Consider the following 24,199-nt stretch of genomic DNA (forward strand, 5'->3'; position numbering starts at 1 on the left):
TCCCTTTCCTTCTAGAGTTTACATAAGTAAAGAACTCCTTGCTGTTTTTCTTTGCATCCTTTGCCAAAGATTTCTCATAATCTGCCTTCGCATGCCTAACCTCCTTTGTGACTTGATTACAGACTAGTTTATATGTGCCATAGACTTCTGTACCGCCTGATAATTTATATGCATCCCATACATTTTTCTTCTCTCCCACGAGCCTCATACGGGGTTCGAGCCCGTCACCACCAAATACGGAGGATGTGGAAAGGTCAGGGAATGACCACCGCATATCCCGGAGCAATATGGCCTTAGTTGCTAATGCTCCTTAAAACCAAATAATAAACAAATGAGCCTCATTAATTCATCTGACATCCATTCAAGCCAAAACCTTGAACAGTATTTCTTAGTTGGAAGAAAAAGCCTAGTTGCCTTCAAGATTAAGTCCCTGAAGGCTTCTCATTTAGAATTCAACATTTGTAACATCATCATCAGTTGATCCCACTGTATAGAATTTAAAAACTGTCTGGGATCCCTGTAGTCACCTTTACGAAAGCAAAAGTCCTTCCCTTTACCCTTGATGGTTGTTACATCTTTAAGTAAATCCCATATTAGTACATTGTGATCATGGTCATCCAGTGGTTCCTTCATCTGCAAATTCTTAATGCATGAATAATCACTGCTGATTATCAGATCAAGAGTATTATTCCCTCTGGTTGCCTCTCGAACATTTTGCTGTAGAAATCAGTCGTCCAACAAATCCACAAAAGTCTTGTTAGTGTGCGAGTGACCAATGCACAAGTTCCAGTCAATATCTGGAAAGTTAAAATCCCCCATTATAAGGCATTCTGATTTACTGGCCCATCTATTTCTCTGCACAACTGCTCATTATACTCATCAGATTCATTAGGCCTATAACACAAACCTACTCTCATTTTCCTTTCCCAGTGCTTATGTCACACCAAACAGACTACACAATGCTTTGTTCACCATCGTCAATTACATGCACCTTCCTTAGAGTTTGTGTTTCTTAACTAACAGCATAACCCCTCCACCCTTCTTGTCCTGTCTATTCTTTCTGTACACATTGTACTCCCCAAATTCCAATTCTGCACTGCTTATATCTGTGTGGCACCATGTCTCTGATATCCCAACAATACCCGCCTTTGATGTCTTGACCAGCACTTGAAACTCATCAAATTTATTAACTATACTCATAGCATTGGCATACATGCAAGTATACTTGCATGTACGACCTTAACCCTAATGTTGCACATGTTTCTACTCTTAGTTATCCTAACACAGCCCATGTATTACTTGTTCCACTATGACTCCAGCAGTCCTGGAAATTTCCAGCATCTTGCTTTCTATGCTGCTGCTCATTCTAATACAAGCAGTGCAAGAATCACTTTTGCCTCTGCCTGCAGCCACTGTTAACCTTTTAGTCTGTGTATCCCCCCCAAGCCCGCAGCTTTCTGACCCACCTAACGCTGCAACGATAGCATCAGAAAATATTCTTGCACCCTTTCTATTTAAGTGTACCCCATCCATGCAAAACAAAAGTCTCTTCTGTCAACAAGCAAAGACCATGCTGAAAAAAAAAATTCTACCCCATGAGCCTTGCACAATCTCTTCAGGGTCAAACTGATTGATAAGACTCTCATCATATACTCCCTCCTGTCATGTCTGGGTAGGATTGCAGACACTTTCACATTGAACCCTAACTTGTGACTTTTTTTCAACATGGACCTGTACTTGTTGAATAAATCTGCAGATCTCCTACTCTTAATATCATTGGTGCTTAATATTATAGTTCAGACACAGCATGGGTTTGTTAAGAAGAAACCAATTTGACTGGATACTACCATGTTCCAGCAATCAACCACTGTTCAGGTGGTTGATTGCTGGAACAAACTTCCATCGGCAGTTGTGGAAGTTCATAGCTTAAATAATTTCAAGGAAGAATTGGAAAAAATTTTGGAACAAATGGATGAGTGAAATGGGACGTGGGTGTTTTTTTTTTTTTTTTTTTTTTGGCTGATGCTGTATATAAACTTGGTTTCTTGCATCATACATATGCCTCTACTAATACTAATGCTAATCTGTGAATCACGTGCATCATTACACAAAGCTTTCTGGTTTTCATAAATATTCACTGTCGTTATGAATTTCTTTTTGCTAAACACAATAAAGGGGTTTTCTTTGTATATCTTCAGTGATCTAATATGAGTGCTTAACCCTTTGTTGGTGATGAACATCCAGCAAAATTACTTAAATTTGAAAATAAAAGTATCTATCAGAGTAACATCAAACCAGTAAGAATTCAAATCATTACTGGTTTGACTTTTGATCAGATATCATTAATTCTTTTATTATATAAGAATTTTGGGTATAAAAAATATTAAAAGTAGTTTGTGAAGCCAGTTCTTGCATATAATTACCAAGCACTCCAAAGAAAGAATTTAAAATGAGTGGCATAAAAGACGAGAGCTAGTGTAATCTTTCATCTGAAGCAAGCGAATGGAAAAGCTTATTAGCGGCAGAAGGTTTACTTCTCAAGTCACTGATGCATATGAATTTTTGTTTCTTTCAAGTTTCACTCGACAACACGGAATGTAATGACCAAATGTGGGCATTAAATAACACATTATGAAAAACCCATTAGATGGGGGAGGGATATTTTTAAAAAATATAAATATGTTTTCAATATATAAAAAACAGAATTTTTCAGTTGTCTTCATAATAGAGTAAAAATAATGAGTTCAAAAAAGTCAACAAGTTTGAATTATTTCATGCCTTTATTTGAAGCATAACAATATCGGCAATAACAGTATAATGTTAGCAGGTAAAAGCGTTAAGGTCACCACATATGAACTGGTATCTATAATGGTAACCATAACAGAAATTACTTGCATTTTATCCTTGAAATGTCAGTGCATTAAAATCTATTTGTGTACTGTTCACTGAGATTATTCCTGAGTGAAATAAAATTATAAAAACTAAATCATAGTTCTAATTTTTTTTTTTTTGTTAGTAGTTGGTGCATTGGCTTCTGTGCCCATAATTCACCTCCCAAAGTTTTTTGCATTTTTACTCTGATTCAAGCCCGAGGCAGGATTTGAACCGGCAACCTTTAGGTTGCCAGGCAGGCACTTTACCCACCTGGCTAGCCCGGTCAGCATAGTTCTAATTAATTCATATTTTGTTAGCATTAGCATTAGTTGAGACATATGATGCAAGAAAGCAAGCTTATACAGCATCAGCCAAAAAAAAAAAAAAAACCCTCCCCATTTTGCCCAAACGGTCACTCCAAATGTTTGTCTAGTTCTGCCTTAAATTTATTTAAGCTATCAACTTCCACAACAACAGATGGAAGTCTGTTCCAGCAATCAACTACCTGCTGGCTAAAGGCAAACTTCCACACATCTATTCTACAACTGTCTTTCCTCAATTTCAATCTATGCCCCTCAGGTTCTTAATCCGAGTAAGCAGAAGAATCCCATAAGCATTGAGCCTGCCCAAACCATTCAAGGCCTTATACACCTCAATCAAATCACCTTACAGGTGCCTAGTCTCCAGATGTTACAACTTGCAGAACTTAAGCCTTTCTTCATAAGCACACACCTTTGTTCCTCTCACCAATCTTGTTGCCCTTCTCTGTACTCGTTCTAGCAACTCGACATCCTTCCTAAAATGAGGTTTCCAGAACTGTACGCAGTACTCAAGGTGTGGCCTGACTATTGCCTTCTACGAAGGTATAATCACCTTGTCTCTACTAGCAAAATTCCTACGTATCACTAACAAAACTCCATGACCTGCTCTGGCATCCCGTCTGCACTGCTCAGAGAACTTCATATCTGACTACACAATTACCCTCAGGTCTTTTTCATTCTCCACCTCCCTGAGTGTAGTACCACTCAGTTGGTATGTTTCTTTTGGGTTACTGCTACCCATATGCAGTACAGTAATACCCCGAAGTTACGCGATAGGTGGGTCCGACGAAAATCACTAAAGTCGAATTCACTAAGTCAGGGTACAACTTTGCATATAAATACATATATAATTTGTTTAATTGGGACCAAGGACTAACAAAAACACTAGTTTAAAAGAAAAATATTTAATAAAATTGCAGTTATTTATATAATATATTAATACAAATTATGTATTAAAAAAAATAAATGAGTTATGTAAAAAAGTTATTTCGATGTCGATTGGCTTCATAAAATCTACGTCTGACGACAAAGCACCTTTTTTCACGCAGAATTTCTTCATAGCAAGCTAATAATTTTTTTTATTCTTTGCTTTGTAGCTTTAACGCATTCTTCGTTGGAGTCTGTTTTCTAAAATTTTTAAGCCCTTTTCAATTGAGCTGAGACCTTCTGTCAAGCTTGCAATTGTCATGTGCTTTTCTGGTGGAACTGGGTCTGAAGTGTCGGATACTTCAGTGACATTTTGCTCACGCATCTCTATGAACTCATTCATTGTCAGCTCCTGACTATGTGAATCCAACAGCTCGTTGACATCACCACCATTGACTTCTAAATCTAATTGCCTGGCAAGATTAACAACTTCTTCTATCACATGAGCGACATGATCAGTTTCTGGCGTTGTTTTCGTCTTGGTTTTGAAAAAAAAAAAAAAAAATGAACAAAGTTACTTCCAGACACCATTCAATGTTTTTTTGTGAATTTCATCCCAAGATTCTTCAATGATTCTTACGGCATCTAAAACATTGAATTGTTTCCAAAAGTATTTTAACAGATATCTCACTATTTTGTCTCATAGCTTCATTCAGACATGCAAACTAACGCCTCGTGTAGTAAGCCTTGAATGTTTTGATGACTCCCTGGTCCATCGGTTGAAGCAAGCTGGTTGTGTTTGGAGGCAAAAACACAACTTTCATACGTGGGTCGAAATTAATTAGGGTGGTAGGAGGGTGACCGGGTGCATTGTCAATAAGAAGCATCACTTTAAATGGAATCTGTTTAGACTTGCAATAACGTTCGACTTCGGGTATGAAGTGGTGACCAAACCAGTCCTCAAAAACAGAAGCTGTCACCCAAGCTTTATGATTTGACTTCCAAATCACTGGTAAGCTAATTTTAGATATACACCAATAGAAAAAATCAAGAACCGCGTAACTCCAAGTTCGCGTAAGTTGGGATAGTGTAAGTCGGGGTATTACTGTACTTTGCATTTGTAAATGTTAAACTTCAGTTGCCACTTCTCAGCCATTCTACCTATCACTACAGTTGTCACACATCTTAGATCCTGTTGCAGTAGCAACAGGATCTAAGATGTGTGACAACTAAGATGTGCAGATCCTGTTGCAGTAGCATACTATCTTTATTGTCATTAACAACCTGTCAACCTTAGTATCATGGTTTGGGTTTTTTTTTTTTTTTTTTTAAGGAGCATTAGCAACTAAGGCCATATTGCTCCAGGGATATGCGGTGGTCATTCCCTGACCTTTCCGCATCCTCCGTATTTGGTGGTCACAGGCTCGAACCCCGGTCTAATCAAGAAGCATGTACTATGCACTGCTGCTCCTGCCCACCTGGCTACGGAGGCGCCCTTAGTATCCTTGGACATTAAGCCTGATACCCTTTTATCGATAAATACACAAAACAACAATGGGCCCAGCACCGAACCCTGGGGGACTCCACTAATAACATTAATATACAGAGCAGTGTCCATTTATTACCACTCTCTGCCATCTCCCACTCAACCATCCTTTTATCCATTGCAGCAACTTGCCCTTAATGCCAAACCAGTCAAATTTGTACAGCATTCTTCCATGTACAACAGTATCAAAAGCTTTCCTGAAATCCAAGTATAGACACATACTTGTATACATACTTTTTTTTTTTAACACAACAAAGCAGTTTATATATCTGAGTTCGGGACATCACACTGGAAAACAACAAATGGTGAATAAATTAAGCTTTCCCCCCTTGGGGGGGGGGGGGGAAGCTTAATTTATTCACCATTTGTTGTTTCATCAAATTTAATCAAATTTCAAAAAAAAAAAAAAATGTTGGGAAATATAATAAAACAAAAAGGAAGACAAGGGAAACACATATAAAACCCTACTATAAGAGAACAGCTTCTGGTAGCAATCATGATTATTGTTTTTTGTCAACTATGGTTATCACTCTAAATATTATTATATTGTCATCCAGGTTGTCATCCTTTTAGAAGCAAGCCCTGCCTTTTCCGAAATGTGTAGAATTACTACATCATACCCTTCATTGTGACTTCGATACTTGCGTAGCGCAAGGTTAAATATATCAACTATATATTTCCATTGCAGTCTGCATTATGTAAGTCAAATAATCAGTGAACTGTGTTATCAAAATGTCAGTTCATTCTGAAAGACAACAGATTATGTGCATTTCCATATTATTATTATTATAGTGGCAAATGATGCAATAAAGTAAGCTTTTAAAGTATCAGGAAAAAAAAAGAAAAAAAAAAAAAAAACTTCCCACATCACATGTCCATCTTCTCTAAAAGATTGTCTAGTTCCATCTTAAAAATTTATTCAAACTACCCACTTCTACAACACCAGATGGAAATTTATTCCAATAATCAACTACCTACTGGCAGAAAGCAAATTTCCACCCATCTCTCTTATAACCATCTGTTCTCGTTTAAATTTATGCCTCATTAACGAGCATTGTCTGAGAAAGAATGAGGATGCCATTCTTTCTCAGTCAACACCTGACAGTCAACACCTCTGTCAGGTGTTGACTTTGAATGCTGTCCAGGTTGCAGATGTTGCAATATGCAGAACTGCAGTCATTTGTGGTAAGAGTAACCCTTTGTGTTCTTAACTAATCTGGTTACTCTTCTCTGCACCTGTTCCAAGAGAGCCATGTCTCTCTTAATATGAACCATGACACTATACAACAGTATAATCGCCTCCCTATTCCTGCTGAAAAAAAAATTCATGAATATCATTGACAAAACCCCATGAGCTGAAATAGCAGCCTCTCTGCATTACCTCCACGGGTCTTTCCGTGCGGTACCACATAGTTGGTATGTTATTCTGAGATCACTGCTACCCATATGCAACATTAGTATTAGTATAGCCATATAGTGAAAGGAAGACACGGGTTTTGTTGCACTGACCAAAAAAAGTAAATAAGAAAATACAAATTATGCACTTCATTCCTCATGTAAGTAACTATCCAGTTGACTTTGGAAGTTATTAAAACTGTCAGCCTCGACTACCTGCAATGGCAACATGTTCCAGTAGTCAATTCGCTCGCTAAAAGACAATTTCCTACAATCTAGTCTAAACCACTTCCCCTGTAATTTGAATTTATGGTCCCTAGTACTTTGCATCAGTCAATGTTAAACTTCAATTATTACCTCTCAGCCCATCTGCCTCATTTTTCTAGATTGTTGGTGTAGAAAAATGACAGCATTCAGGTGGTTAATGACAGTAATCAAGGCATACCCTGATTACTGTCAATAATCACCCTACCAGTATTTGATCACGTAAAAGCTTAGACTTTAAGCCAGAAATGCTTTCAGTAATATCATTAATAAATAATGAAAACAATAACAAAGTGCCCACTGATAAACATTCTGTATTCTGCCATTCAACCATCCCTAGTCCACAGCAGTACTCATCCCCTAATGCCACAATGATCCAATTTGTGCAACAGCCTTTTATGCAGTGTCAAAAAATTCTGAAATCTATGTACAGTAAGTGCCGGTTATAGCAATTACTGGTTATTAGAATCAGTTGCTTTATAGAATCAAATTTCAAAGAACAGATTTAAATCAATAAAATGCACTACATTATGTCTGCCAGGGGCAAAAGCTGATGACACTGTAGGGCAGATATCTTTTAAGGGCACAAAAGGTGATATTGTTGTACACGTTGGCACCAATGACATTAAGAGTAAGAGATCTGCAGATTTACTTAAAAGGTACTGGTCAATGCTCGAAAAAAGTTGGGAGTTTTGGGTTAAATTTGAAAGTGTCTGCAATTCTGCCCAGACACGATAGGAGGGAGTATAGGATGAGAGCCTTGTCAATCAGCTCAGCCCTGGAGAGATCGTGCAAGGCTCATGGGGTAGAATTTTTTCAGCGTGGTCTGTGCTTGCTAACAGGAGAGACTACTTCTACAGGAATGGGGTACACTTAAATAGAAAGGATGCAAGAATATTAGCTAATGCTATTGAGGCAGTTTTAGGTGGGTCGGAAAACTGACAGTTTGGGGGGAATTCACAGACTAAAAGAGAAACAGTAGCCGCAGGCAGAAGGTTATTATTATTATTATTAGCCATATGGTGCAAGGAAGCCTGAAGCTTATGCTGCACCAGCAAAAAAAAAAAAAAAAAAAAAAAAAAAATTCTGAATTACCCTGGGAGAGAGACAGAAAACATCAGTCAAAAGTAGAAAGGAATCACCAAGAAAGAGAAGAATGATGATATCCAGCTCAGGATCTTGGGTGTACCAAGCCCATACTCACCAGATGTGAGCCCCTGGGATTGTTGAGCAGCTGATGCTGAGTGATAGACGTGTGACAATTCATTTCATTGCAAATGCAGTGGGAATTAGTTATGGGTCTGCCCACAGGATTTTACACGACCATCTGCACATGTTGAAAGTCTCCACATGTGCAGAAAGTCTCCACATGTTACACGATGGGTTCCAAGACTGCTGATGCAGAAGCAACGTTGAATGTAATGTTCTCGCCAACTATTGGATTTGTGTAATGCGGATGCTGAGAACTTTTTTGATTGGTCGGTGACAAATGAAGAATGCTGGGTGTAACAGTATGGTCTGGAGACTAAAGACATGTCAAAGCAGTGGAAGCACATCTCCTCCCCACCTCCCAAAGAGGCAAAGACCACTCCATCTGCAAAGAAGGTGATGTTGTCTGTGTTTTGGGACAGAAAAGGGGTTATCCTGACAGATAACCTACTGTGTGGTTCCACACTTACTGGAAAATACTACAGAAATCTTTTGAAAAGGTTACTCGATGCTTTGAATGTGAGAAGGCGTGGAATGTTAACCAAAGGTGTCTGTCTGTCTTCTGTCAGACAATGCACTAGCTCACACGGTCCTTGCCAACACCAACTTTGTTGCCCAGTGCGGCTTCGAACTACTGCAGCACTTACGATATTCTCCTGACCTAGCACCATCAGACTTCTTGTTTTGAGAAATGAAGAAACCACTGCATCGACGCCGCTTTGATTGGTCTCAGAAAGTCATCAATGAAGTGGAATCGTGGTTTCAGACAAAAAGTGTAGACTTCTATGATCAAGGCATTAAACAACTGATCCATAGATGGGAGAAATGTGTTACTATACATGGAGAGTACATAGAAAAGAATTTAAGTTACTGTGAAGTTTCACCTTTCTAGGGCTATTATTTCGAAGTAAGGGTACAAACTTTTTGATAACCCCTCGTACATATGAAGGAAGGGTGTTCCAGAAAACGGAAGCAGAACAGTAAAAGGATACTGACTGGTTGTGGCATGTGTTCAGACTGCTCTTGGGGAGAGAAAGAGAGAGAGAGCGTGCAGGAATTAAAGAAGCGAATTTAGAAGAACAGTGCCCATGGAAATATTTATAGAAAAGGCATGAAGCAGACACAGAACATCCATGAGACAAAGAATGGAGAGACTCTGTTATAGATGAATTATTAAATAGCCTAACTGCCCTCTTTTGAATGGAATCAAAACACCTGAGAGAAGTTTTGGGGTTACCACCCCAGTTGTGAGAACAATATTCCATGGTAGGGTGGATTTGCAATTTGTATAGAGTGAACAGTTGTTTGGAGGAAAAGTAATGCTGGGAGAAAGAGAAAACCTAGTTTTTCAGATGCAGAAAAAGCAATACTTATAATGTGCTTATGTCAAGAGAGATTAAAAGTCAGGGTAATCCCCAGTATAGATACATGATCTTCCTAGAAATCAGAATGTCACTGAAGATAAGCAGAGGAATCCTTTTTGCGAGATATAAAACAGGACTGAGTTTAGAAGGATTGAAATCGACTAAGTTATCTTTGCCCCACTGGAGCATTTCAGCATCATCAGCATTTGGCAGTAGATATTGGAGAAGTTGAAGCTGTTTGTGCAGGACAAGGTTTCTTAAATTGGAAGGTGGAATGTAATGTGCTATCATCAGCAAAACTACATATAGGATTTCTGGTCAATGGAAGATAGTCATTAATATACAAGAGGGAAGAGAGTGGGAGAAAGAACTAAAACTGGGGGAACACCAGCATTAGTCGAGAAGTTACAAGACAGAGGGCCATCTACCATCACCCACAATGAGCTGTCAGAGATACCCAATTACAAAAACAGTCAGCAAACCATAAGATGGAAGCTGATTTAGAAGACATTTATGATAAACACGATCAAAAGCCTTTGAAATGTCAAGAGCAACTGCTTGAGTTTCACCACCAAACTTTTCCATTGAATACATCCATAGATGGGTAACATAAGATTATCACCAGTGGATTGACACTTATGAAATCCATACTGGCAATTATTGATCAGATCGAAGGTTTATAGATAGTTGCAGTTAATTGATTTCTCCATTACTTTAGAAAGAGTAGAAGAAAGTGCAATGGGATGATAATTGGATGGGAGTGATTTGTCATCCTTTTTAAGAACTGATTGGATATGAGCAAATTTTCAAGAAGGAAAAACACTGGTGGAATAAGAAAGTGAAAAAGGCAACACAGAACAAGAATAAGTTCAGGAGCACAGGTTTGAGAACAAGTGGAGAATACCATCAGGACCTGGAGCTTTCTTTGCATGAAGATTGATCAATTTCTCCTTCTGACACTGTTTTGATGGAGGACCACAGGAAGAACTGAACAGAGTGTACTGGGAATGGTGGGAGGTGGTTTCCCAAGATCACCAATACAAGATTTGGAAGAAAAGTAGGATGTTATCAGGTCAGCTTTATCCTTAGCTCAAGTGTCAATAAGAACCATCTGGTTTTGACAGAGGTGGGAATAGAGATGGGAAAAAGTTGCGGCCAACAGTTTTGGCAAGAGACCAGAATGCTTGACTACCGTTTTGAAAAGAAGCAAGTTTTCTATTCTTAGCCTGTTTGAAATCTAGTTTGGACTGATTAATAACTGCTTTATAATTGTTGCGAGATTTGGTGTAGGCAGAAAAGGAATCTGGATATTTGGATACAAGCCAATTGCAATGTGCAACATTCTTGTCTTGAATAACCTTAGCACATTTATTGGAAAACTAAGGTTTAGATAAAGGAAGAGGATTTTAAGGTGGAGTGTGGAATAAAGGATTTCATCCCTACAAGAATAATTTCACTGACACAATCTGAGCAAACATTGACAGAAGATTTGAAACAGTAATCCAACCATGGAAAAGGAAATAAGAAATCTCGTAGATCATCCCATTTTGCATTCTTGTAATGCCAAACAACACAAGGTTGAGAATGGCCATATGAGAAAGGTTCCATTTGAGAGAGATCACCTAGTTGTGATATGAGATGTCTAGAGGACCACTGACCTCTACTGTGTATTAGAAGGGTTGTTTGTTAGAAAAACATCAAGCATGTTGGCTGTGTGGTTAGGATTTTAAACCTACCAGAATACCAGATGATTCACATCCCCAGTATTCTGGTATGTAAATGAACAATCTGTGCATGTTCATTAGTAATTGCGAAAGCCTTAGCATCTTGACCATCTGGGTCCGTATGACTAGAAAATGGAAGCTATCTGGAGTTTTGAACATTCAAATCACCAAGTTATATTGCCTCACTGTTAGGAAAGTTGAAATGGAGAAAGTCAAGTTTCAAAAGAGGGAGTCAATAAGTTCCAGTGATTGGTGGAGTTTGGAGAATGATAGAGGCAACAGTTGAATTTGATAGAATGTGGTAGAGATTAAGCCAGAGAAGACTGAAGAGAGGAGATTGCAAATTACTGTCATTGACAGGAAATATCAGAATGGACATATGCACAAGTACTATCTTTCATGTGAAAGTAATCATACAGCAAATCATTTGGACAACTCAGACGAGCAGTGGTTGAATCAACCAATAACCGGGATTCTGTCAGAAAAAGTATATGGGGTTTGGCAGACAAAGTGGAAATGGACAGCACCAAAATTGGAACTGAAACCACATATATTTGTGAAAGGAAGTGTTTGGGAGGTTTAGATCTATTTCCAGATAAGTTTATTCTATTAGTTTGTCAATTTGTGGGGTATTGAGGGCATACTGTATAAAGTCATGATTGAATATGGGGTACACATGGTAATAATACACCCAGCCCCCTGGCCTCGACAATGCTCCCCCCCCCCAGCATACACACTACTCGGACTCCCTCCAGTCACCATCTGAGTAGAGTAGAGGAAGCAACGAGGTTATACACTAGCTGATCTGGAATCCTCCTAGAGAGTTACTAAAAGGTTTGGTCCAGTGGATGGACTACCTAGTGGCCAGCCTGCAAATACCGTTTTAGAGCTGTACCCTCAAAATTTAAGGAAGATTGGATCTCGGCATGATGTCCATCATAACCTCAAAAGACATCAACCATACTGCATAATAGACGAGATGGGAGGATTGGAAGTGAATATATGAATATCTTTTTGATCACTATGATGACTGAAAAAAGATGTTCAAACACAATGTAGTCACCCATTATCATCATCATCCATTTCCAATCCACTGCAGGACGAAGGCCCCTCCAGCAACCCTCCAGCCCCCTCCGCCCCGAGCACCGGCCATCCATCCACCACCCACAAACTCACGAATTTCATCCATCCATCTCCGCCCCCGTCCTCCAGGCCTTCTCTACGGTTCTCCTCCCGGACACCACTCCGCCACTCTCCCAGTCCATCCGTCACCACGTCCTCGAGCCACGCGTCCCGCCCAAGACCACTCCAGCTCTCCAGTTTCCACAAGAATGTCCTCCACTTGAGTCCGCCGCCCAATCCATGCGCCTCCCCCCCATCCAACAGTCCGACTCCCAACATAATTCGTTCTATTCTTTTGGTGAGTGCCCAAGTTTCACCTCCACAAGCCATGGTGGGGAGCACACACTGATTCACTACTCCACGCCTCAGACAAAAAACTGGGACACCGCTCCCCAGCACGCGACCACACCTCCTGAACGCCACCCATCCAAAATCCACTCCTCTCCCGACCTCCAGCCATCCATCACCATTACAGCCAACAACTTGTCCCAGATAAGTATATGACCCCACCCTTCCAACCACTGCTCCTTTAATCATTATTTCCCCCTCCGTGGCACACCTGTTCACAAATATGGCTTTTGTTTTAGCCATATTCATCTTTACAGCTACGTCACCCATTATAGCTACATTTCACCATCCCTTTTAACTTTCACTCATATCATTAAATTTCGTTGAGTGCCTACACCCAACCGAAAACTTTGGGGATATTCCACATTCAATTCTTCTGCACTATTCAATCAAATTTTAAACCAGCTGTCTGCAGTTTCCCAACTCAAATGTTTTCTATATATAGTATACTCAATGCATTCCTTATTTTCTATTAATTTTCGTTTATTCAGGCGACCTTGTCTTTATATTACATTGATAACTCCTGGTGCCATGACGGGAAGTTGAAACTACACTATTATGTAAATCATCATCTTTTTATTGCAATAAAGATTCTTCTTATTATTATTAGTATAACAAGATGTACAGAAATACTTTTAAAATACTTTTGTTTTTTTGGGGGGGGGGGGGAGGGCTTTTGAATTCCATGTTTTTCAAGTAGCTAGGATTGGTTGGTTACAGGTTGAGGAAGAAATTTATTAACGCAAACTAGAAGAAAGGAAAAAAATTAAGTTTTTTTTTTTTTTTTTTAAGGCTATTTCTGCATTCTTCCTTCCTATGTTGCCAAAATTTCTCATGTTTCCTAAACCTTTTACTTCACTGATTTTGTTAATTTCTTATCTGTGCAATACACTGAATTCTCACACACCAAATTCTGTTATTCACTGAATTGGTATGCACTGAAATGGCATGCAACAAATTAACATGGACCCATTTGAACTAGACCACTGTTAACCACATTATGTTCAACGGTTTTGACTCCTGTCTGACTCAACTGATATAGTCCTGGCCTATTGCTCTGCTGTAAGATAGATACAGGAAGAATGGATATTTAGTGTAACTGCCTTGCAGCTGAAGAAGGAGTCCTAAAGCTAAGAAGTCCCTACAGCCATCCCATACCATTCATCACATTTGCATTCTTACTTCACATGAATTTAATTAACTACAGAAATCAATAGTATTTTCTTCCTATTGTGAAGAAAAATATCATTTAAACTTCTTGTTCGGCTGTTAATGAAGAGACAGTACACAGCGGGATTATGATCAATATCAACTTCTTCAAAAGGACCATTCATATTTGAGCAGTGGCATAAATAATGAGCAACTAAGCAGAAAGATGCAAATGTTAGATGCCTTTCATGTAGTTAGATGACATGCAGCTAGGATTTGGTGAGACCAAAATTAGGGACTGATTATGGAAATCTGCAGAGCTGCTTAGCCAACTCTCTAAATTTCTACCTCTGAAGTCTTTACAAAGGAAAGGGGCATTGGTCATTGCTTGATTTATACACTGTGTTTGCATAACTGAACGATACATATGATTTCTCAGTTTACAAGGCTTTATTTTAACACAAACAGTAACAGGTACAGGCAAACACAAGGTGGATGTCTGAGCTTGTTATTATTGTGTATTCATTCTCCTGCTGATACTGTGTTTTAATTATTTGCATATTAAATTGATTTTTTTCTATAGCATATTTTCCATATGTAGCTAACGTATTTTACTTAATTGTGAATTTGTAAAAATTACAACTATGTTTTCTTAATACTGAACTATAATTTGTTACTGAATTGATATGTCTTATAGGGATCAGGTTAAAAAGACCTATGTGTCTAAGCTATCTTTATGCTGATACAAAGAAAGCCACGACTTTAGAGAGGGATCATAACAGAAATAAGAAAGCATAAACTATCTATATCATTAGAAAACATTTTTAAACATATTTAGACTACTCAAAGGTAAAACAGTACACAGAGGATTGAAATTGAAAGGGATATCAACTCGTAGTGAGTGAATTAAAAATGAAGATCGGGCCAAGAATAAGAGGTAAAAAAAAAAAAAAAAAAGGAAAAAAGGCTTTAAATAAATAAAACTGAGAGGCTCTCAGACTTTCCTATAACCATTAAATATAGAAACCTTACTGAAATATGAAATGCACTGCTGATGGCAACATGATTTTACATAAGGGGTTTTCAACCTTTAAGGCACGCAGGCCACACTGAAAGACTATTTATAAGGGCCAGAGCATTTGCATAACTATACCATATCATCATAATAAAAATAACCCAAACGTACTTTATTAGCATTAGCAGAGGCATATTATACAACAAAGCAAGCTTATATAGCATCAGCCAAAAAAAAAAAAAAAAAGGCCCTTCCTGTTTCACCCATTCATTAACTGCAAATGTTTGTCTTAGCATTAGCATAGGCATATGATGCAAGAAAGCAAGCTTATTCAGCATCAGCCAAAAAAAAAAAAAAAAACACCTCTCCCATTTCACCCCTCCGTTCGTTCGAAATACCTGTCCAGTTGAGCTTTAAATTTGTTTAGGCTATCAACTTCAACAACAAGTGATGGAAGTCGGTTCCACCAACCAACCACCCGCTGGCCAAAGGCAAATTTCCGCACATCTATCCGACATCCGTCCTTCCTCAATTTGAATTTATGCCCTCTGAGGTGATTATTCTGAGAAAGATGAAGAATCCCATTGGCATTGAGCATGCTCAAACCATTCAAAGCCTTATACACCTCTATCAGATCACCTCGCCGGTGCCTAGTCTCCAGACTCTGTAATTTGCAAAACTTAAGCCTTTCTTCGTAAGAGCAACCCTTTGTTCCATTTACTAATCTTGTTGCCCTTCTCTGTACCCGTTCCAGCAGCTCTACATCCTTCTTGAAATGAGGCCTCCAGACCTGTATACAGTACTCAAGATGTGGCCTAACCATTGCCTTATACAAGGGAATAATCACCTCCTTATCCCTGCTAGAAAAATTCCTGTATATCATTGACAAGACACCATGAGCTACTCTTGCAGCTCGTCTGCACTGCTCAGAGAACTTCATATCTGCCTACACAATTACCCCCAGGTCCTTTTCATTCTCCACCACTGTCAGTGTAGTACCGCAGAGTTGATACATTGCTCTGGGGTTACTGTTACCCATATGTAGTACTTTACATTTGTCAATGTTAAACTTCATTTGCCACCTCTCAGCCCATCTGTTCAACCTTTCCAGATCCTGTTGCAGCAGCATAGCGTCAGTAGTGTCCTTAACGACCCTGCCAACCTTTGTATCATCTGCAAACTTAGACATTAAACTTGATATCCCATCATCAATATCATTCATAAACACCAAAAACAACAATGGACCCAACACTGAACCTTGAGGAACTCCACTAATAACATTAGTCCACGTTGAGCAGTGTCCATTGATTACCACTCTCTGTCTTCTGCCACTCAACCATCCCCTTATCCATAGCAGCAATTTGCCTCCAATGCCACACTGCTCCAATTTGTGCAGCAGTCTTCCATGTGCAACAGTATCAAAAGCCTTTCTAAGATCCAAATATATAATATCAAAGTTATTCCCTGCATCCAGTTCTTTTGTGACTACATCATAGTATCCAATCAAATTGGTCAGGCAAGACCTGCCCTTAACAAAACCATGCTGCGTCTGAGCTATAACTGAATTCTTGTCTAGATGATCCTGCAGTGCTTCTTTAACCAGTGCCTCCATTAATTTACCTGGAACAGAAGTTAAACTAACAGGTCTATAATTACTTGTGTCAGCCTTTGATCCTCCTTTGTGAATTGGGGTTACATTTGCACATCTCCAGTCTATGGGTACCTCCCCTGAGTCCAAAGAAGCTCTCATAATTATGGCTAGGGGTTTGCATACTTCCTTTGCTGCCTCCTTTAATATAACTGGATTGATCCCATCCACCCCAGGTTCCTTTTTTATGTTTATCCTCAACAATCTCTCCTCCACTTTCCTCTCAGTTATTACAAAATCATCCAGCTCACTGCCAATGTTTACTTTACCTACATCATTCTCCTTCCTGAATAACTCCTCATGCGTGAATGTAGATGCAAAATACTCGTTTAGATTGTTAGCCACCTGAGCAGGATCCTCAACTGTTGAACCATCAATATCCAGTGGACCAATCTGATTCATCCCTTTCCTTCTCGAGTTCAAGTATGTAAAGAACTCCTTTCTGTTTTTCTTTGCATCCTTTGCCAAGGATTTTTCGTAGTCTGCCTTTGCCTGCCTAACCTCCTTTGTGACTTGGTTACACACCAACTTATATCTATCATAGGCTTCCATGTCACCCATTAATTTGTATGTATCCCATGCATTTTTCTTCTCTGCCACATGTCTTATTAGTCCATCTGACAACCATTTAGGCCTAAACCTTGAACAATATTTCTTAGTTGGTATGTAAAGCCTGGTAGCCACCAAGATTAGTTCCTTGAATGCTTCCCATTTTGAGTTTGCTGTTGGTAACATCATCAGTTGGTCCCACTGTATAGAATTTAAATACTGTCTCAGACCATCATAGTCGCCTTTACGAAAACAAAAACCCTTCCCTTTACCTCTGATGGTAGTTACCTCCTTGAGTAAATCCCACTTCAACACACTGTGATCACTGCCACCTAGTGGTTCATTTATCTGCAGGTTCTTAATGCATGAAGAATCACTACTGATAATCAGATCAAGAGTATTGCTCCCTCTTGTTGCCTCACGAACATGCTGATGTAGAAAACAATCATCCAATAAATCCACAAAAGCCTTGCTAGTGTGCGAGAGAAGCGAAAGCGATTCTTGCACTGCTTCTATTGTAATGAGCAGCAGCCTAGAGAGCAAGTTGCCGAGGACTTCAAGAGTTGCTGGGAGTCATCATGGAACAAGTAAATGCATGGGCTGTGTTAGGGTAACTAAGAGTAAGAACAAGTGCATGTATACTTGCATGTACAGGTAGTTGCCGGTTTACGAGTTTTCGCTTTACAAGTTCCCGGGTTTACAAGTTTTTTTTTTTTTAGCATTAGCATTAGTAGAGGCATTTGATGCAAGAAAGCAAGCTTATGCAGCATCAGCCAAAAAAAAAAAAAAAAACCCACTTCCACTTCACCCCTCTGTTCGTTCAAAATACCTGTCCAGCTGAGCCTTAAACTTATTTAGGCTATCAACCTCCACCACAAGGGATGGCAGTCTGTTCCACCAACCAACCACCCGCTGGCTAAAGGCAAATTTCCGCACGTCTATCCTACATCTGTCTTTCCTCAATTTGAATTTATGCCCTCTCAGGTGATTTTTCTGAGCTAGAGGAAGAATCCCATCAGCATTGAGCATGCTTAAACCATTCAAGGCTTTATACACCTCTATCAGATCACCTCGCTGGTGCCTAGTCTCCAGACACTGTAATTTGCAAAACTTAAGCCTTTCTTCGTAAGAGCACCCCTTTGTTCCATTCACTAATCTTGTTGCCCTTCTCTGTACTCGTTCCAGCAGCTCTACATCCTTCTTGAAATGAGGCCTCCAGACCTGTATACAGTACTCTAGGTTTGGCCTGACCATTGCCTTATACAATGGAATAATCACCTCCTCATCCCTGCTGGAAAAATTCCTGTATATCATTGACAATACTCCATGAGCTACTCTTGCAGCCCGTCTGCACTGCTCAGAGAACTTCATATCTGCCTGCACAATCACCCCCAAGTCCCTTTCATTCTCTACCACTGTCAGTGTAGTACCACAGAGTTGATACGTTGCTCTGGGGTTGCTTTTTCCCATGTGTAGTACTTTACATTTGTCAATGTTAAACTTCAACTTTTTTTTTTCAAGTATCAACAAAATAGAAAATACAAACATCATTTGCAAAAAATGAATATTAAACATTCATAAAAATTGCATTTCAAACCACACATGTAGCTATACAATACAGTGTACCCTGCTTTACAATATTAATCTGTTCCAGAGACACCATTGTATCGTGAAAATATCGTAGTCCCAATAACACAGTATTTTTTGGTAATTAGTTCCATGACCTCGGAAGTTGAAATTTTTGCTAGATAACTCTCTAAAAGGTCGTTTTTATAGTGTAAATTGTATTAGTTACCAATTCAAATCATTAAAATCCACTACACTTTCATCGTTATCATACGCTCTGTTATAAAAACCAATTTTGAACGGCTTTGTGATATTTTTCTTGCACATTACTGGAGGTCACAACCATAAAACAATAAAAACAATTTGCACTTTCCGGTTTATTGAGCTTTTCTGTTAGTGCAATCAATTATAAACGGGTACTAAACTATGTTATTGCATTTGCAAAAATACCGATAGCTGTAATTGTGTGGTTTTTTTACATTATTATGGTAAAATCTGTTTCCATTTTACTGAAATCTTCAATCATATAAAAAACATAAATAAATTTTCAGAAACTTCTCTTCATTCCTTTTTTTTAAGCTTCATAAACTTGTTATTCTGCACAAATCATGTTAGTTGCAATTTGCGCATTCTGTTAAAAAATGCTTATGCATCTATTGAAATTTATAAAGAAAATAGAAGATTATCTTGGAAACAAACGCCTCTTGAAGCAGTTCTGAAGAAGATGACTCCTTGTGCAACAAAACCTACGAGTGCCAATAATGAGTGATCAACAAGTGTGCATTCAGTCGAAGATGATAGTGAAGAATAAACATTCTTTAACATTTGTAAGTCATAAATAATTTCTCTATTATAATTTGCTTGATTTTATAGACCATGTTTTCATTTCTTTGGATAAATCAGTCATTGGATAAATAAATCAAACTAATTAGTTAACTAATTTCATTGTTGATAACGTAACCCCTATTTTTAACATTATGTCTAGAGGAAATAAATTCCCGCTTTACGAGCGTGCGCTAGGATCGAATTAACTCGTAAAGTTGGAAACTACCTGTACACTAATACTAGAAGTATAGTAAATAAAACTGATAAATTTAAAGTGCTGATCAAGACATCAAAGGCAGATATTGATGGGATATCAGAGACATGGTGTCATGTAGATATAAGCAGTGTAGAATTGGAATTTGGGGAGTACAATGTGTACAGAAAGGACAGACAGGGTAGGAAGGGAGGAGGGGTTATGCTATTAGTAAAGAAACATAAAATCTAAGGAAGTGCATCCAGTTCAAATGGGTGAACAGTGCAATGTTGTGTCTGTTGGGTGTGACATAAACACTGGGAAAGGGAAAATGAGTAGGAGTATGTTATAGGCCTAATGACTCTGATGAGTACAATGAACAGTTGTGCAGAGAAATAGAATGGGCCAGTAAATCAGAATGTCGTAATGGGGGATTTTAACTTACCAGATATTGACTAGAACTTGCGGGTTGATCACTAGCACACTAGCAGAACTTTTGTGAATTTATTGGATGACAGTTTTCTACAGCAACATGTTCGAGAGGCAACCAGAGGGAGTAACTCTTGATCTGATTATCAGCAGTGATCATTCATGCATTAAGAATTTAGAGAAAGGAACCAATAGGAGGCAGTGATCACATTGTGCTGATGTGGGATTTAATTATAGATGTAACTACCATCAGGGTAAAGGGAAGGGTTTTTGCTTTCGTAAAGGAGACTACAGGGGCCTCAGACAGTTTATAAATTCTGTACAATGGGATCAACTGATAAAGTTACCAACGTTGAATTCTATATGGGAAGCCTTCAGGGACTTATTTTTGGAGGCTACTAGGCTTTTCATTCCAACTAAGAAATACTGTTCAAGGATTAGGCCTAAATGGACGTCAGATGAATTAATGAGGCTTGTGCCAGAGAAGAAAAATGTATTGGATGCATATAAAGTCAGGTGACACAGAAGCCTATGGCAGATATAATCTAGTCTGTAATAGTCAAAGGAGGGCAGGAGAAGGCAGATTACAAGAAATATTTGCCAAAGGACGCAAAGAAAACAGCAAAGAGTTCTTTACTTATGTAAACTCTAGACGGAAGGGAATGAATCAGATTGTTCCACTTAACATAGATGGTTCAACTATTGATGATCCTGCTCATGTGGCTGATAAACTGAATGAGTATTTCACATCTACATTTACATGAGTAGTTATTCAAGGAGAAGAATACCAGAAGTTTATCAAACTCTAACATGGAACTAAGTGATTTTGTAATAACTGAGAGCAACGTGGAGGAGAAATTGCTGAAGTTAAACATAAAAAAGGCACCTGGGGCAGATGGAATCTATCCAGTTATAATTGAAGGAGGCAGCAGGGAAGTAAGCAACCCTTAGGCATAATTATGAGAGCATCCATACAGTCAGGGGAGGTGCCCATGGACTGTAGATATGGAAATGTACCCTCAATTCACAAAGGGGTTCAAAGGGTGACACAAATAATTATAGACCTGTTAGTTTAAATTCTGTTCTGGGGAAAATAATGGAGTAACTGGCTAAAGAGTTGATACAGGATCACCTAGACAAGACAGCAATAATAGCTCAGACACAGCGTGGGTTTGTTAAGGGGAAGTCTTGTGTAACCAATTTGATTGGATACTACGATGTGGTCACAAAGGAAAAAATAATTTTGATATCATATACTTGGATTTCAGGAAAGCTTTTGATACTGTTGCACATGGAAGACTACTGTACAAATTAGAGCGGTATGGATAAAGGGATTGTTGAGTAGGAGATGGCAGAGAGTGGTAATAAATGGACACTGTTCTATATGGACTAATGTTATTAGTGGAGTGCCAAAGGGTTTGATGCTGGGCCATTGTTGTTTTGTGTATTTATCAATGAAATCGATGAAGGTGTATCAGGCTTAATGTCCAAGTTGGTACAAAGGTTGGCAGCATTGTTAATGACACTCAAGACAGTATGCTACCGCAACAGGATCTAGAAAAGTTAGGCAGATTGGCTGAGAAGTGGCAACTGAAGTTTAACATTGAGAAATGGAAAGTACTCCATATGGGTAGCAGTATCCCAAGAGAAATGTACCAACTGTGTGGTACTATGCTCAGGGAAGTGGAGAATGAAAAACACCTGGGGATAACTGTGCAATTAGATATGAAGTTCTCTGAGCAGTGCAGATGGGCTGCCAGAGCAGGTCATGGAGTTTTGTGAATGATATATAGGAATTTTGCTAGCAGAGACAAGGAGGTGATTCAATGAAGAAATGAACAGACTTCTGCAGCAAATGGATGGGTGAAATGAGGTTGTTTTTTTAATGCTAAGACATTTGTTATAAGATATAATATGACATGTTATGTTTTAAAAAATTTTTTGGATATTCAAATAAGAGAAAGACAAACTACATCCTTCTTTACTTGTTAATAAGACTAAAATAAAACTAGCAAAACTTATGTAAGTCACTCTTTATCAAGTTGTTCTATAACCTGAACTGTTAAATTCATATTGGTATTAATTTAAATTGCTATTAATCTTACCATGATCCTTTGGGGCCCATATAAACAAACTGATAATCATCTGAAACATCTGTGCGATGCATCCAGAACTTGTTTAACCAATCTGAAGTGAAGAATTTTGGTGTTTCATATGCTGAATAATGTGGAAAATCTCTATAATGTTAAAAATAATCATCTAGTAGTACATGTTAAAGAATAAAATGATGACATTCTTTAAGGAAATAATTTTCAAAAAAACAGAGCTTTAAATTGAAAATTGAATGATTATGTTTAATGCATGTTGATTTAATTCAAACTAAAAAGAGAACATAAATTTAGCATACTGAGTGAAAAACATTAAATATAAAACAAACTTAAATATGAAATGAAGGAGTATACCATTTCCACATAAAGATTTTAGTTTAATTTTGTACAGTATAAGATGTGAAGTTTATTATATATTCGACATATATCACCCAACCTTATAATTCTTGATAATAAGGTTTAATTATTTTCAAGATTGTTTTCTTTAACAATCTGAAAGAAAATAATGTCACTGTCAATTTTCCCATCAATATATGTATGGACAGTCACCTTGATATTAATCATATCTTTTTCTCAGATATTCTTGTAATCAGTTTATATCTATCTCAATCCTTCGCCAATCACTGTACAGTGATGTCATCAGCTTTAATTTAATTCCAGGTGCTGCAGAGGATGCAGCACCTGGATGCAGAGAATTGGTGGTAATTCCAGCTTCCCCAGTCAAGCTAGTGAATTTCTGCTGAATTTCTGTAGTCTTTTCCATTTCTTTGTGAACTGGTTTATTACCAGGTAAATCAAGCAACTATTTCAGAAGACACATTGTTTGAATTAACAGCTGTAGCTAATGGTGATTTGCAGTGCCAAATCGAAGTATCATAGGTAAACAGTTTGTGGAATTATAAATAGCATATTATTTATTATTTTAAATTACATTATTATAAACAACAAACTACATGAACTGAATATAAACAGAACCGGCTAGCATATCTTTGTATTTAAAGTTCAATATTCATTGAGCCTTTGTTATCAGTAATTTTAAACAAGAAATACATCATTATCACATTTTAAATGCATCGGTGGCTTTATATTGCACCATTGTGTATTATGTCTGTAGAAGTGTATACACAGACCAATATATATATTTTGTGGACTAAAAAAAGCTGCTTCCTCCACCTGAGGTCAACTACTACAGCCTCAACTGAAGAGGGCTTTAGAAATTCCTTCATTCATCTGTGGAATTCAAAACCAGACCCCTCACAACTCCAAATGAATGATGATAGACAAAAATATGTAAGTTGCAAGTAAAGAATCCTCCTGTGAAACTATACTTAGTGTAAATACAGCTACCATTGTTATAGTATAGAACATAAGAACAATATAAGTGCAATTTAGTAGTATATTTAATTCCATAGGAGTATAGTTATGTTATTTATAACGATACTCCCAGAGCGCCCTCTCCTATGGAGGAGAGGGGGCTCTGGTCGTGGAAGAGAACAGTCAGTGAATTTTTGGCCGCTGTAAAGGGATAAGTATTTTAGATAATTTTACTGTATTATTTGTTAATTAACATACTACATTGTGTTTTACAACGATATTAAATAGGTTTAGTAGCATTCATTAGCTTCTTATTTTGAAATTAACTAGTGATTTTTGGATGTTACGACCCCAGTGTTGGCGCAACTAC

At 38.1% G+C, this 24,199-nt stretch overlaps 1 protein-coding gene across 1 annotated transcript in view; it reads right to left on the reverse strand.

Moving 5' to 3' along the window:
* JMJD4 (jumonji domain containing 4) overlaps positions 1-24,199 on the reverse strand; it is a 193,931-nt gene that overhangs the window by 121,310 nt on the left and 48,422 nt on the right. The window contains exon 3 of the mRNA XM_090380301.1: positions 22,513-22,644. Coding sequence (XP_090236427.1) covers positions 22,513-22,644 — 132 coding nt within the window. The remainder of the gene's footprint in view (positions 1-22,512; positions 22,645-24,199) is intronic.

This window comes from Mastigoproctus giganteus, chromosome 8, assembly GCF_048544385.1.
Source record: "Mastigoproctus giganteus isolate SK-2022 chromosome 8, ASM4854438v1, whole genome shotgun sequence".
In the NCBI taxonomy this organism is placed as follows: Eukaryota; Metazoa; Arthropoda; class Arachnida; order Uropygi; family Thelyphonidae; genus Mastigoproctus; species Mastigoproctus giganteus.